At 40.8% G+C, this 17,027-nt stretch overlaps 1 protein-coding gene and 1 pseudogene across 11 annotated transcripts in view; one reads left to right on the top strand and one right to left on the bottom strand.

The window, feature by feature from the left end:
- The window catches only part of Prune2 (prune homolog 2 with BCH domain), a 268,230-nt gene extending 261,322 nt beyond the window's left edge, over nucleotides 1–6,908 (top strand). For all 11 annotated transcript variants that reach the window (XM_074052086.1, XM_074052083.1, XM_074052090.1 and 8 more), the window contains one exon: nucleotides 3,575–6,908. In XM_074052086.1, the coding sequence (XP_073908187.1) occupies nucleotides 3,575–3,605 (31 nt within the window). In that variant the 3' untranslated portion in view covers nucleotides 3,606–6,908. The remainder of the gene's footprint in view (nucleotides 1–3,574) is intronic.
- On the bottom strand, nucleotides 139–3,087 carry LOC109700532 (cell division control protein 42 homolog; annotated as a pseudogene).
- Nucleotides 6,909–17,027: the final 10,119 nt, after the last annotated feature.

Here is a 17,027-nt window from a genome sequence, read left to right as displayed (position 1 = left end):
ACTGGTTATTGAATTAAAAAAAAAAAAAGACTAAAAAACAAACTTCAAAAAACACTCCCCCACCAAAAGGAAGGAGTAAAAAATAATTTAAAACCCTCCTAAGATTTCACAGATTACTGTTTAAAAAGGGACCAGGGAGTGGCTTCAATATTCAAGTCAGTCTATTGCAGAGTAATCATAAGCATGCCTTGCTTTTAAACAACAAACAAAACCTTTTTTTTTTTAGAAAAACAAAACAAAAACTAGTACTGATTGCTTTGGGGACGATGTACAATTACCAAAATTAACTAGTGTTGGGAGGGTGAAATGTTTGGGGGGCAGACCTATGGGTCTTGTCTCACAAGCATGCATGTTGGGAGATGCTGGGCATTTGTCATTGTTGCAGAAGCAAATCTTAATTTTTCATCTTTAGTTTGATTCAAACATTGCTTTTAATATGATGCCAACCCAGGGCTCGGGAGAATTGTCCATAGCCACACACACCTGTGGCTCTTCCATTCTGCAGGCTCCAAGGCAGCCAATATTACTTTGTTTGAGCATAGTTAGGCCTTTCTGAGTGCAGGACCCTCCACATACCTGAGAGTCTTTGGATCACCTGGCCTTGCAGCAGTCTCAGGACTAACAGACTTCTATTTGTCCTCGGCCAGTTTCTTCATAATGGAGGGGTCATCTTTGAGATCAGTTTGGGTCCCCGCAGGCAAGAAAGGAGTCTTTGGACAGTGGCAAATTTTTTTCAGGCACCCACTTTCCTTTCATCTTTTCAAATGAAGATGGAGAGACCACTGAAAAACAGATGAGAAATGCATGTGTTTTGTCAATAACTCAGAAGTCATAATCTGTCATAACCTTCTTGCCCTGCAGCATCAAAAAACCCAAGAGTATGTGGCTATGGGGCAACCATGACTGTGACAGCATAGTTGTTAAAACAATGACTTCCCATTCAGATGGCAACTTGTTGCGTAGGACATCAGGAGTCATGTTTTACCAGCAGCGCCATTGTCCACAACTACACAGTTAATTGTCTGCACTTAGGAAACAGTTTTGGGTCCACTTTACATCTTTCAAATTTGCAGCTTTTCTGTAGGGGTCTCTTTCAGCTTTCTGGTCCCCAAAAACGGCAGAATGCACTAAATCCCAGGAAGTTCACAAAAAACAAGTCATTTGGAGATGAGCATTCTGGTGTAAATGTTGGCTCAGATTTTTACTAGGGACCCAGATGGTGACACAAAGTGACCAGGCATTTTAAACTTCATAAAATGGTTTTGAGTATTGGAACCCACAATCAGACTTTTCAGGCAATGCGCCTCAAATTTTGGCTTACTGAATACCTTCTTGGACTGTGAGAGAAACTAGGCCAAGTTCATGAAAGAAAGAATAAAATTCTAGCATCCAAATCAAACCTAATACAAACTTTTGGGTACACAGTAGTACATTTTAGAAGCAAAAGCAAGATTAAAAATGACCTGTTTTGCAAAGGTCACAGTAGATAAAAAGAGGACATCTCCAAAGGAAAATTCTGCAGATAAGAAAATAAGTGGTATTCTTGAGAGCAGATGAATCAGATAACGTCACAATGACCCCTGCACTGGCCCGCATTGACATTCAGTGACTGAAAATTCCCTAAGGAGATAAGGGCATTGACAGTAGAGCAATTAAGTGAAGAGATGACTTTCTATTTCAAAAACCAGAGGTCCTACTACAAATGACAGACATTGGATGTGTTCCACACACAGAGAAAACCCATTAGACTTAAACCTTAGCAAGCTGTGAGAGGTCTGATTGTTGACTGTTCCCATTTACAACATGAAAATGGAAACAGAAGGCTGTGACTTGGGCAAGTCCCCTGAGGCTATGAAGCGATGGCATTGCTGAGGATTTCTCAAAGGAAAGATACTCATTGCTATAAACCAGATGAGCAAGCAACAATGGGTCACCATGGCTGTATTTGCAAAATTTCTAGAAGGATCATTGCTCAGCCCAGCAGACTCCACAAGTAACCAACACACAGCAACCTTTGTGACCTGCAGGCTTATGGCTCAGGAGGGCAGAGATGATCGAACTTTGCACACACTTCCTAAATTGCCCCTTTCAAACTCCGTCCCCAGCCCCTACTAGGGATGGAACCCAGGGCCTCATGCAAACAAGGCAAATGCTCTACCACTGAGCTCAATTTTAGGCTAACTCCCTAGATATTTGAGAATGCACTAGACACTTAAAAACAAGACTTTCTGTTTTAAAAAGACTTGTTTTAAAGATTCATTTCATGCTGGGTGCCAGTGGCTCACACTTGTAAATCCTATCAACTCTGGAGGCAGAGATCAGGAGGTCGATGTTTGAAGCCAACCCCAACCAAATAATTTGTGAAATCTATCTCAGAAAAAACCCATCACAAAAAAAGGGCTGGTAGAGTGGCTCAAGTCAAGGTGTAGGCCCTGAGTTCAAACCCCAGCACTGCAAAAAGATTCATTTCATTAAGGTAAATCCTTTAAGTTAAATGCTTGGTTCCTAGAAAATGTGGGTTTTTTTGTTTGTTTTTGTCTTTGTTTTGTTTGCTGCTGTGTTTTATTGTTTACCACTTCTTAGCTATTTAGCACTTGTCAGTGCTAAGTATTGCTTATTTCAGGCAGTTTATTTGTTTCACGAGTGTATTAGAGATTTCCAGAGAAACAGAGCAAATACAATATATATAATTATGAGGGAATTTATGAGGTTGGCACACATGATCTCAAAAGCCAAAACACTACACAGTGACCATCTGTAGGCTAGAAAGCCAGGAGAATCCAAAAAGCTAGATCAACATGCAGCCTCAATTGAAGGCAGAAGGCCTGAAAGCCCTCTGGAGGGCTTCTGGGGCAAGTCCATGTTCAAAGGCTAAAGAACCTGGACTGTGATGTCCACAGGCGACAGCAGCAAAAAAAACAACTCACCCTCTCGGAAGGGAGAGTGTGAGCAAGAGAGCAAGCTCCCTGCCCCCTCTGCTTTTCCTTTCCATCTGGGCCCCCAGCCTAGTGGACAGTGGCACCCACATTCAAGTCAGATCTTCCCCATTCAGTTCTCTGACCCACACGCCAGTCTTCTATGGAACATCCTTGCAGACACAACCAGAAGTGTTTTTTACCAGTCTTCTAGGTATCCCTCAACCCAGTCAAGATGACACACAAATCAACCATTGCAACAAGGAAAGGTCATTTACCAAAAATAGACTCATTATTTCCAAAATGTAGTGAAGTTCCTTATCTGAATTGACTTTAGGAAGAGCCTTAACACGAATCTTTTGCACCCTTGGATCCTTTTGAAAAGGTGTAAAATGCTTCCAGAAACCAGTTTGTAAAAATAAACTGATTCCATATCTTGCAGGAAAGATTGGCAGCTAGGAGGGGATTGTGTTTTGCCTGATTTTTCTAATATATATATATATATATATATATAAAAAGAACTTGCATGATTGATTTCCAGTAAGCCTTCTGAGAAAAGAAACCAAACATGGCATGCCACCCAAATCACCGTTGTTTCTCATTCAGTGTGTCTCCCCCCACCCTGCCCCCACTTCGTCTCCTTTCTCTTTCCTTCACAGCATTGACCTGAAGCTGAAAGAAAAGCCCTAGTTGGCCATGGCTGGAGGAAGAGGATGCTTTTTGCTCTGTGGTTCTGCTGAAACATATCTACCTGGAGGAGATGGGACTGATGTTCCTTTTTTTTCACTCTGCACTCCTTGGTGCCATTCTAAATTTCTAAGGGGAAAAACAGGAAGAGGATTCGTTTATTCTTAACATGTTTTATGAAATTGTGTGTATTGTCCTATTTTGCCAATTATGTGCCTCAAAGATTTCAGTTGAACCTTAGCAAGAAAGTAGGACCTTCCATTTCAATATTTTGTTAGCTCTTGGTACAGTGGTACTTGATTCCTTAGACTGACGTTTGCCAATGAGATAATTTAAATCTACTGTAGAATATAAAAGGATTTGTTTCCCTAGATTTGCTGGATTTCTTCATGGTGATTTCGTTAGATTTAAAGTACACAGGGCTTGACTCTGCCAGGGAAAATTACTCCCATAACACTACCTTTAAAATGTCTGCTTAGCACAGCCGTAAGCCAGGCACAGGTGTAAAGCCATCATCAGCAAAGGACCCACTTTATCTTATTGACATGAATCTACTTTAACTTCTCACAGGGAAGCCAGGCTTTCTAATGCACATCAACTTCACTATAGTTATCATGCTTTATGCAAATTGGTCTTTAAAAAAAAACAAATCTTTTCTTCAACAAATGTCAAAGACCTTCATATTACAAAACTTAAGGATGAATGTTGCATTTTTAGTAAAAATGTGTTTCAAGCCACAAATAGGGTTCAAAAAGTTATACTTTTAGTGCCAAGGGCGCACGTCTAAGGTTTGCTCACTCTAAAATTATTTGTTAACATTCAGTTATCCAAATTTCTCTCTCACGTGTATTATAAAAGTGATAATCTGATCACAGGCTTAAAATTGCATACTATCCTTTACAAAATAGTTCCTTTTGTAGTTATCATGTGTTCTTTAAAATGACAATGTGAGTTCAAATCCATGGGCCTGTCCAAATCCAGGGCACCACCATAAACTAAGGATGGTTTTCGCATTTGTGGTTGAAAAAAAAAAAAGACTTTAAAAAATATTCTTGACACAAGAAGAATTCAGATTTCAGTATCTATGAAGTGTTATCGAAATACAGCCGTACAAATTTTTTTCCTACTGTCTGCAGCGGCTTTCACACAACCTCTGCAGAGGCGAGCAATTTAACAGACCATACAGGCCACCAAACCTATCTATACAGAAACAATTTGCTGACCCTTCCTCTACCAAACACATCTTTTCCGTCTCTGCCCCCTCTTTGTATTTTAGGGGTGTCTTTGACAAAATGGACAAATAAGACTGCAAACTAATTTATTTTATCCAAAAAGAAATTTTTGACATCTACAGACAGTGAAATAAAACACACATCCTGCTGAGAAAGACAAGGAGTTCTCGTTGTAAAAGTGTTGGTTCCAAGACTGGCGGAGTGGCTTAAGTGTTCGAGTGCTGCCTAGCAAGCGTGAGGCCCTGAGTTTAATCCCCAGTACCACAAATACACACACAAAAAAGTGTGATTTGTGTTGTAATTGCAAGGTTCAAAGTGAAGCTTTCCTCAGAATTCCTCTTGAGAGATTTCCTAATGTCACTGAGATCCTTGTCCTACTCTGGGATCCATTCTTAGCTCCCATTGTCACCTGTTACAAAGCTGGTAGAAATAAAAATGGAAAGAGGAGCCCTATCAGAGTCTCACGGTAGTGACTTCATTGGGAAGAGTTCTTCATTGGGACACTGTGAGGCCCTGGATACAATAGCCCTGAATCACTTTGAAGTAGACATCTTTGCACAGGTGACCTCACTTGCTTCATGTCTTTATCCAACCAACCTTCTACATGTGCTCACACACAACATGCCTGAGTCAGCTCTGTCCATCAGCCTCCATGGTTATCTATGTTTCCCTCTTGATCAATTTCAACAGGTACTTGTTGAACTTTGTCTTCTTTGGCTCTCCTTCCTCGCTATGCTGGCAAAACCCCTAGAGCCAGCCATCTTTCACAACCCCCCCTCCATCTTTGGAAGCCCAAATAATACCTGCCCCAGAAAATAGGGTTGACATAAGCATAGCTACCCAATATTCTGGTTGGTTCATCTCATTAACACTTGGTGCACAGTGGAGTCCCATTTTGGAAGATGAATTACATGGTCCCTCTAGCTATGTTGAACCTATGAAATAATGAGGAACTCGATGTTCAGCTAAGTGTTCCAAACCTGAGGACATGGAGCTCTTCATAGGGCTTTTGTCACAGCCAACAGATGTGGCAACAGTCTTGTCATTCACATTTTCTTTTGAATTTGGAAGACTACTCAGCTTCCCACAGGGAAATTGTGAGCATCCTTCCCAGTCAGTGGTATAGTTTGGGCTATTCCATAGGCTAGGAAACCATTCTGATACTTAGACACCTACTGTTTTATTGTCTTTCAAGGACATGTGAATTTCATTGCACGTGCTAGAGAAAAGCTACCATGTTAAATCAATCCAAGTAAATAGAATCCTAGGCGAATCCTGAAACAATAATCCTTAATCAGATAGATAGGCAGATGTAAACTTTCCCATCATTCCGCTCTTTAGCTCTTGCATTCTGAATATTCTTGCTTTGGTTCTGACTTCTGGGAACTGCTTTGCACTTTTCCTGTAGATTTGTAGTTAAGGGAACCAAGGGGTCTTGGGGACAAAGTACTGTTTTTACCCAAAGTGGCAACTGTTCTTCATGTAGCTCTTGATTAAGAAAAAGAACAAGAGGGCTGGTAGAGTGACTCAAGTGGTACAGCACTTGCCTAGCAAATGTGAGGCCCTAAGTTCAAACCCCAGTACTGCCAAAAAGAAAGCAAGAAAGACAAAGGACAAGAATCTACACAGAAGATATGTAGAGGAGTGAGAACTTTCCAGGGCAGTAGCTAGCTGTGGAAGAAAACCCCAGAGTTCCTGTTGAAGCCATACAATGTTCTATAGAGTTGCTCTAGGCGTCCTCTGAGATGGGTGGGGAAGCCTCCACTCCTAGCCTTCCTTATTAAGATATCACTTAGAGGATTCAGTTACGGTACTTGTGTGCAACCCTTTTCTTATCACAATGCCTTCGTAGTTTGTTCCTCAGAAACATTAGGATGTGCGCAAATTAATCTTTTATATATTTAAAGATTTTTCTACTGTGTATTGGATTGCTCAGAATAAAGTATCTATTAGAATTTGTTTTGTTAAATAAATTCTCCCCAAATAGTGTGGATTAAAAATATGAAAATATGTAATGACACGATATATCTACATAGCTTCTCTGTATAATCCAACAATAAAAATTGATTCCACATGTTATAGCTTCTTTCTTCAAGTTAGCAAAAATCTTTCTGTGGCTTCACTTTGCAGCATTTTATTTGGGCATCAGCCAGCTTGGTGCTTGGTAATACAGAACTGAATATATTTGGGCCTTCCTCGTCACCTCAATTTTACTCTCGCTCCCTTTCTGCCTTTCATGCCTCAGATTGTTTAATCCACTATGCTTTCAAAGTACTTTGTTTATTCTTTGAGTAAGCAATTTCTCTTTGGGCATCCATGGACTCTTGGTATCATGGGTATTGGTTTCAAGGAGACCTCCAGTGAGGAACAACCATGCATGCTTAAGATACACAGAGTTTAGTGCTGGACTGGGGATGCTTGATTCATTTTTCCCACAACTTCATCCAACTTCCACTAAAGACATGCTGCCTGTCAACAAATCTCAAATTTCCACTTTATCACTTAAATTAAACTTAAGCATATTCACTTTTACCTTGCTTTTGAGCGCCATTTGCTTTCTGGAATGCAGAATTACGCCATGAGATCACATCAACTGAGCTGCATGATGCACATGTGGAAATTAAAAGTTTTGGTTTTAAAAGTTTGGTAAAACTTCTTTTCTTTCTTCATTTAATTTATTAGATGAAACTTGGTCAAACGCACGTGTAATAAATATACAAATGAGGTGGGCTTGCTGAATCTCCATGTTTCATAGCTATTTGACTTTGCCAGTTTTCTCTGTCACTTGCCTTTCCATGCATATATTTATTTTTAAATTAAAATTCATTTAGGGGTGGGGCTGTAGCTCAGTGGTAGAGTACATGTTTACCATGTGCAGAGCACTGGGTTTGATCCCCAGCACCACACACATACACACACACACACACACTCCCAAAATGAGAAAACATTTTAAAAAGCATTTTTTGTTTATTTATTCATTTATTCATATGTGGATACATTGTTTGGACCATTACTCCCCTCTGCCCTCTGCCCCCCCTCACCCCGCTCCCTCCCTCTCCTCACCCCACTTGCTTCCAGGCAGAACCTGTTCTGCCCTCTTCTCCAATTTTGTTGAAGACAAGACATAAGCAATAATAAGAAAAACACAGCATTTTTGCTAGTTTGAGATAAGGATAGCAATACAGAGAGATTCCTAGCACTGCTTCCATGCACATGTGTGTTACAACCCGAATTGATTCTTCTCTACCTGACCTCTTCACTACTTCCTGGTCACCTTCCCATAGTGACCTCTGTCATTTTAAGGTTTCTGTATTAATTCCTCTGCAGTGGGGACATCAAACACTTTCAAGTTTTGGGTTTCCTACCTATCCCTATTCCTCCTGTATGTGTTCTCCCCCTAGCGTGTGACCCAAGTCCAATAATATTACTGCATTTATTTTAGATCTAAAGTCCACATATGAGGGAGAACATACAATTTTTGGCCTTCTGAGCCTGGCTAACTTGGCTTAAGATGATGTTCTCCAGTTCCATCCATTTACTTTTGAATGACAAGATTTCATTCTTCTTCATGGTTGAGTAAAACTCCATTGTGTATAAATACCACATTTTCTTAATCCATTTGTCAGTAGTGGGGCATCTTGGCTATTATAAATAGTGCTGCAATAAACATGGGTGTGCAGGTGCCTATGGAGTAACCTGAGTCACATTCCTTTGGGTATATCCCTAGGAGTGGGATTGCTGGGTCATATGGCTGATCTATGTTTAGTTTTTTAAGGAGCCTCCATACTGTTTTCTAGAGTGGTTGTACTAGCTTACATTCCCACCAGCAGTGTATGAGGGTTCCTTTTTCCCCACATCCTTGCCAACATTTGTTGTTGGTGGTGTTTTTAATGATAGCCATTTTAACAGGGGTGGGGTGGGAATTTTAGTGTGGTTTTGATTTGCATTTCATTTAAAAAGCATTTAATTTCAGTTGCTTTTTCTTTGTTTTTTTGGTGGTACTGGGGTTTGAACTCAAGGCCTCACACTTGCTAGGCAGGTGCTCTACCACTTGAGTCACTCTACTAACCCTTTATTTTTCTTTTTAAACTTTTATAACCTTTAGGCACAAATAGAGTTAGGAATCACCACTGTGCTTTTTTTTTTTTTTAAACTTAATAAACAGATCTGTACTTCTGCTTCCTGGAAAGTTGTTCAGTGAGTCAAATAGGAAGTTGCTTTACAAAAACTGCGATCTTGCATGTTCTCATGATCTCAGATGAGTTCTGGTGGATATTGTCCTCTATTCAAGAAAGGAAGAAGCAGAAGAAAAGGCTGAGAAGTAATTGCAGGGAAATGAAGACCATGCTATGACAAAGTGGACAATTAATTCATTCTGCTGCCATTACCTGTCTGTGGTGGTGGAAGCTGGAGGCAGGCTAGGTGTCCAGCCCTAAGGGAAAGGCTCGGTAAAACGTGGTGAATACACACTGTGGCATACCACCCAGTTCCAAGAAGCAACAAACCACACATTCATAAAGCAACACTTAGATCACAGGGTAGAGCTGAAAAGGTAAAAACCAACTCAATATTTATGGACTAGTACTATGTGCATAATTTCCAAATATATTCACACACAAGACAAAGCTACATACTATGAAAAACTCATGCTTATTTAAGGATTTAGTGCACTCATTAGAGTGAGTGTAGGATGTGAGATCGGGGATGGAGTTGGGAGCCTAATTAAAAATCAATATCAAAAGGGGTCTTCTGTGGAATGAACTTGTAAATGCTAAATGAAGCAGCTTCAACTTTCAATCCCGGATCTCAGAAAAGCTTTGTTATGGCACTTTGGGTCCCCAAGGGGGACCATTGTACCATTTTGCCACGTTGGCTGAATCAGTGTGTGGCAGCTTGCCAGGACCCGCCCTAGTTGCATCATCCTGGACACTCAGGGAGCTTTTAATTAAGCTGGTGCCTTTTTTGTTCTTTTGATGATAGTGAGGTTGGAACTCAGGGTTTCACGCTTGCTAGGCAGATGCTCTAACACTTGAGCTACACCTCCAGCCCTGAAGTTGGTGCCTTTTGCCACACTGACCCTCACAAAGCCATGGGCCTTATAGAGCAGGGAAACTGCAGGTGAGGCTCATTTTCCTAGATGGGTTTACTCACACTTGTCCAAAATAACTCTCTTTAACTAGCCAAAATTAACTATTTCCAACATGCAACTAATTTTACTTAGATGACTGACATGAATAACTACTGTCCACTATCTTTCTAGCCTTATCCCTGGTGAGGAACCTATAACTCCTAACACTTGATTGTGGTTTCCTTGTGAAACTCTTCCTTCCTAGAAAACCTAGTTTTCCTGGTGGAGTGACTCAAGCAGTAGAGCACCTGCCTAGCAAGTGTGAGGCTCTGAGTTCAAATCCCAGTACCACACACAAAAGAAAATCAAATCCAGTGATCATCTTCCTCTTTCTACCATCTTGGAACCTGTGGAGGCCTGCTAGGAGCAGGACTTCTAAAAGGCAAATATGTCTGGAAGACTATGGTACAGGGGAAAAAAATAAAACCAAGTTTTCAATTGCTCCATTAACAAATTACAGTTGATTCTCATTATCCATGGTAATTTACATCCTATAAAGTCAGGCAGAGCACAAGTTAGTGCATACAGATCCATTGCCACTGCAGAAAAACAGGGCTAGGCTCCTGTGAGCCGTTAGCCATAACATTTCCATCAACTGATCAATATATAGGCTAGTTTTATGTGTGCTCTTGTTCAAAGACACCTAATATATTGTTAATTTATTAATACCTAATTAATAGCCAACAGCTTGACTATAACTCATGCCTGAACAAAGCTTCTCTAGATACATGTTTTCTCTGTTGACACCTCAGTGGGGCTGGAGGGGTAGCTCAGTGATGGAGCACACGGTCAGACTACTCAAGACCCTGGGTTTGATCCCCAGCTCCAAAAGAGTAACAACAAGTAGACATGTCATATCTTCTTGCATTTAGAAACACTAGACAGCACTTCACTACTATGCTTGGGGACCATTTTAAACAGCAGAAGCACCAACAAAAAGCACACACACACACACACACAAATTCATTGAACTAAATAAACTGTGAAAAGGACACTTGCTAAAAGAAAAAGACATAGCCTTACCTGGTTCAACCTCAGGTTCAACCCGAGCCATGTACCTCAGGCCACTCACTTTCTGCCACTCTGTATGTGTCAACAAGTGACTATGAAAGTGTTGTGAGTATTGATTTGGAGGATATAAATAAATGTTATTAAGTAAATTTGTAGGTATGGAACCCATGAATAATGAAGAGCTACTCTATCCTATTACTTAGCAGTCTTGAACAATACACCCTTTTCAGTTTCTGTGTGTCAAAAAGCCAGGTGCTTTTTTGCTGGTCCCCTGCCTCAGGGTCTCTCATGGGTGCAGCAAGGTGTTGGCTCAGGTTTCTCAGTCCATCAAAGTTTCACTGGGACAGAATCCAAGTCGCTAACCTGGTTGCTGGCAGTATTTGGTTTATAATGGTTGTTGGACTGAAGGCCTCATTCCTTGCTGCCTGTTAGCTAGAGGCTGTCCTTAGTTCTTTCCCTTTGGGTCTGTCCAACACAGCAGCTCATTTCATTGAAATTAACAAGACAGATATGCTAACAAGATGGATGGTACAACATTTTTTGTAACATCATCACAGAAGTGACATAAGTTCTGTTGTTTTATTTCTGAAGCAAGTACCTAGATCCAGCCCATACTCCATGGGAGAGTATTATACAAGGTACAAATCCTAAAAATCTGCCTACCATATTTCAGAGCCATCTGCAAATTCCTCTTTTATCCCCTTCTGCTTCCTTTCACCCAGTAGTGCAGGTGTTTCTCCAAGTTTCTCTTTGCTTTGCTTTTTTTGCTGTCACCCCACGACTTCAACTAATGAATCTCTTCAGATCATTCATAACTGGTCTCAGTCTCAACCTCAATCTTGAAATCTCTCTGTATCCTCTCCAATCTCCAGGAGCAAAATAATTAAACTCTCTTCCTCGAGCTGATGAGACCATTTCTCTACCATCTTGTTGTCTTTGAAATCACACATACGGGGATTTAAATCTTGGTTCTGCTTACTAGCTGCATTATTTTGGATGTGTTACTTAACTTCTTTGAGACTTAGTTCATCCATATTTTTAAAACGTGGGTTAAACTCTCATCTTATTAGTTTGCAAAATAGTTAAATGGACCTTAAATGTCTGTATTTTCTTAATACAGAGAAAATATTCAAAGACTATTAGTTTTCTTCCCCTCCCTCCGTCTTTTCTTCATCTTCCTACTCACCCAGCCTTTTCTCTGTTAATCTGCCAACCTCTCCAAGTCCACTGCCAGCCCCACTTTGGTTTCTGTCAACTATGTCAGCATCTCATTTCCTTCTCACACTCTTCTCCAAATAGAGAAGTTCTTTAGCCCTGATGTGCCTATATTACTCCATCCCTCCTCAGTCCTCCCCTTTTTCCTTCCAAACTTTCCATCACTCATCTCTGCTCAGTTTGCCTATTATTTTTGGTTTTTATTTGGTAACAGTCTCACAAATGCAAGAATAGGGCTTGAGTTATAGCTCAGGAGTAGAACACTTGCCTAGCATGTCACACATGGGAGGCCCTGGGTTTGACCTCCAGCATCACAAAAATAAGAACGAGGTGAAAGAAAAAAGGAGAAGAAAAGTATATGTGAACAGTAGCAGAAACTACCCTTCCGAAACATTGCGAATAAGTTGTCCACAGGATTCCTCATCACCTCCATGTACTTACAGTGCATTTCCTACGAAAATGTTCCCTTCATCTTCCAAAATCCAGAAGTTCACATTGAAACCTACTACCACGTACTCCTCAGATGTCCCGCCAGCTTCACCTGTTGTCTCAATGAATGTCCTTTAAAGCAAAAGGATCTGCTCCAGAATCACAACTCACACTTGGTTGTCAGGTCTCGTGAGCCTCCTCTAATCTGGCATAATTCTTTCATCTTTACATAATCGTGACATTTATGAAGGTCACTCAATTATTCCTCGCAGTGTCCCTCCACTTGGGTTTGGCTGTTGGATTCAGGTTACTCGTCTTCGGCAACGTAAGGAAGGAACTGATTTGTGCTCTTCTCACCGCACCCTACTGATGTTCATTTTAAGCACTTGATTGACATAAGGTCGACAAACCTACCCACTGTCCCTTGTAAATAACGAGTATTTTGTTAGGGAGGTGCTCTGGGTATATGCAGATGCACCTGTTGCCTATCACATTTTAAATTTACTCCTTTATTTATATCAGCATAAACTTTGTGAATCCTACTTCATTCAGTAGGCCATAATCTATTAGTGGGATTATTCATTTTGATTCTCAAAGTGCCCCTAACCTGGCCACTGGGAGCTCCTTATATCTGACATCTGTGCTCTTTGGTGAGTCCCCATCACTCTGTGAACAGTCCTTTCCTCTGTGGCACAAGATGTTCCAGACTCCATTTGTAATTCTCTCCTAACACAGCCCTGGAATCCTCCACCTCTTTCCAGAATCAGGTTCCTTTTAGTAGAGAATGACATTTGGATACCCAGCTCCAAGTGCTGAGTGAGCTCACTGCTAACTCCAGAGGTCCTGCTCCCAGGCTGTTAGTAGAGAGATCTACAGAACACACACACACACACACACACACACACACTCAAATCTATGTCAATCTACGTACATTGAAGCCCATGAGATCACACTATTCCCCATTCTGTAACCAATTCAACCCCATCACGAAGATGCGCTCACCAGCCATAGCAGCCTTTAACAACCAGAAAAGGCTGTCCCTTTCCCATGTCTTCCTCACCCCATCCAGATAGCACAAAAGCAAGACACATCCAAGTGCCCCAGGCTACTGAGGTTAAACACAGGATTCATGGGTAACTCTCCACAAAAGGAGGCAAGAGCTTGCATTTTATTATAACTCATGCTGTGTATAGCAGAAGGCCCATCCAAACAATCCCCAGATATGCTGTAGGTGTTCATGGAGTGCTTTCCTTTTCTTTCAGTGTCTAAATCCTTCAGACTCCAAACAAACAGAAGCTGGGCATCTTCCTGCATCCTACTGTCCCTACCCGCAGTTCAGAAGCAAAGTCCTTATGTTTAAATTTATGGTCAACCTAAAGAGACATTAGCAATTCATCTTTCTGGAAAAGTTTTGAGGCATATGTATTAGGACTGTTGGGTGCTGTGTTAGTAGACAGCATCTTGAATACTCTGCAAACTTCATATTCATTGACCATAGTTATTGAATTAACCAAAGTTTATTGAATATATTCTACATTTAAGTTACAGGGCTAGGTACTTGTGATACTAACATGAGAAATGACTTCTCTGTCCAGGAACCCTGTAGGAGGCAGGAGATGACAGGCTCACAACAGCTAGGACTTATGGCCAGGAAAGCAAGCATCAGAGAGGAGACCAGACACAGTGCTACAAGCAGTCAGAGGCAGGAGATATGTCATGTTAGGAGGTCCTGGAAAATGTCACAGGAGGGGACATGTACTAGTCAGGAACCTTTGGGAAACAAGTAATAGAAACCCAACTCAAAATTAATCAAGTCAAATAAAAATTTTGCTCATTTACCCAGTACAGGTGGCTTACTATAATCCTAGCTACTCAGGAGACAGAGATCAGAAGGATCAAGGTTTGAGGCCAATCTAGGCAAATAATTTGTGAGACCCTATCTTGAAAATTCTCAACACATACACACACACAAACATACACACCAAGGGCTGGTGGAGTAGTTCAAGTGTAGACTGCCTGCCTAGCAAATGTGAGACCCTGAGTTCAAACTCTAGTACTAACAAAAAAATTTTTTTTGCTCATTTTAATAAAAGCTGGTGATCAGGACTTGGTTTCTCTTCATTCTCGGACTCATTTCTGTGGATCACTTCATCTTGAAGTAGCTCTCTGTGACAGGTTATTGTAACCTTCAGAAGCTCCAAGCTTTAGAGGTTATTCGTTTAGCAACTTGTTACCTCCTTCCCTTTAGTCCTCAGCTGAAGCTTCTGAAGTTTATAATCTGCTTTCCATCTGGTGAACTCAACAGAGAAGGGACTGCCAATGACCTCAAATGTAATATGATTCTCTCACCATAAAAGGAATTTCCAAAGATCCATACTGGTTAGCCAGCATTTCCTTATAAGCAGAATAAACACATTGATTCCTTGTCATCACTTGAAGTACTTCATTATGTATTTCTAATGAAAAATAAAGAAAAGCAGAGGGCTAGTGGAGTGGCTCAAGCGGTAGAGTACCTGCCTAGCAAGTGTGAGGCCGTGAGTTCAAACCTCAGTTCCATAAAAAACAAAACAAAACTAATTTATGAAGAAGAGCAGAAAGAAGAAAGAAAATCAGACTCCCTTAGTCTCACCACTCGAACATCAGCACGAGGAACATTTGGTAAGGACTGGATGCTTCTGTGACACCCTCAGAAATCACAGGGCTGGAGAACTACAGGCACAAACGAGCCCTGGGCCCTGCAAGGCTGAATCTTTCTAATCTCTTGTTAAAATCAATATTCTCAATATAAAAAATAAAACAGAGCTTCATTTTCTTACTTACAGGAAGGGTGCATGTTTATCAAAAAAAAAAAAAAAAAAAACCAAAGCAAACACAGAAAATGTTCCACCACTCAATCACAGCATTGTGTGTCAAAACATGCTGAGGACAATCTTTCCAGATGTAGTGTTGTGAAAAACAGCCTTGACCTCTATCACTATCTGTCTGTCTGTCTAGCTACAGCAGTTATGCCCGGTTCAAGTTCTGGACATATTTCCATGTTCAAAAATCTTTTTTTTTTTTTATTTTGCATTGGTTATTTTTGAGACAGAGTCTTGCTTTATACCTAGGCTGGCCTGGGTCACAGTCCTCCTATTTGTGCTTCCTTAAGTAGCTGGGTCACAGCCTGTCATAGGTGTAACCATGGCACCCAGCCATTTATTGAGATGGGTTCTCATGACCTTTTTGCCTGGACTGGTCTCAAACTACAATAGTCTGGATCTCCACCTCCTGATTTTTAGGCTTGAGCCATCACATCCTGGCCTCAAAAATCTCTTAGACAATTTCCTGGAAGAAGACAAAGATGACTGTGAACTATAGGGATACATAAACATCTTATAGGGTTGGAGAAAGGATTCACAACTATAAGTCTTTTTATATAAGCCCTCTGAGAGAGGGTGGTCAGAAACCACCATCAGATGTGGGCTAGAATGAACAGCAGCCTTGAGCTTTCTTAGGCAGGCATTTTAAGAGAGGCTGAGGTCATCCAGGATATAGTATTGAGCTGTTAGAAACTAGGTGAGTGTTTGTTTAAGTCTCATTTGTGCTGAGAAGTCTGGAATTTATAAGCTAAGGTTGAGGCCAGGTCAGGAAGAGGGCTTAGTCGAGTCTCGTTAGAATTTGGCCAGAGTCTTTGCCAATGCTTACCAACATTGGGCTTTGAAAGCTTTATCATCTTGGTCATTCTGCCAGCAAGAAAATATACCATTGTTTTTATTTGCATTTTCTCAAAACTAGTATTCTTTACTCACCTTTAATTGAGATAACTATTTTTTACTTACCTATTTATAGGGTAACTTTTTAGTTTGTAAATTTGAGGCCAGATATGGTGGCACATGCCTATAATCCTAGTACTTGGGAGACAGAGGCAGGAGGATCATACATTTGAGGCTAGCCTGAACTACACAGTGAGACCCTGTTTCTGGAAAAAAAAAAAAAAGAAGAAAGAAAGAAGAAAAGAAGAAGGAAGGAAGGAAGGAAGAAGGAAAAATTTTAAATGTTTATAATACACCTGGTGTTTAATAAGCTATCCTAGGCCACATTTCCCTATTGACTCCCAAATACTATTCTTGTATCTATAAGTACCAAATCAAGAAAAGTTTTCAGCAACAAACTCAGTCAGTTGTTCAGTTCTCTACTTCTTTTCGTCCCCAAGGTGCTCTGAGAATAAGAGGCCTCTATGGGTCCCCTGACCCCTAAATGCAGGTACTCAATGCCAGACAGTAGAACAGACTGCTCAACCAGTCATGCTTCCTTGAAGTATGGACAAGCACCTTTCTGACTACAGGGATCTTCCCCTCCAAGGCCAGATACGACAAAGAACAACTGATCGTGCTGTGATAGATGCAAGTCCATCTCAAAGCACTGTGTAAC

The sequence above is a fragment of the Castor canadensis genome, chromosome 13 (assembly GCF_047511655.1).
Source record: "Castor canadensis chromosome 13, mCasCan1.hap1v2, whole genome shotgun sequence".
Lineage (NCBI taxonomy): Eukaryota > Metazoa > Chordata > Mammalia > Rodentia > Castoridae > Castor > Castor canadensis.
The sequence above is the reverse complement of the archived record's forward strand: the minus strand, read 5'-3'. Positions and strand labels throughout refer to the sequence as shown.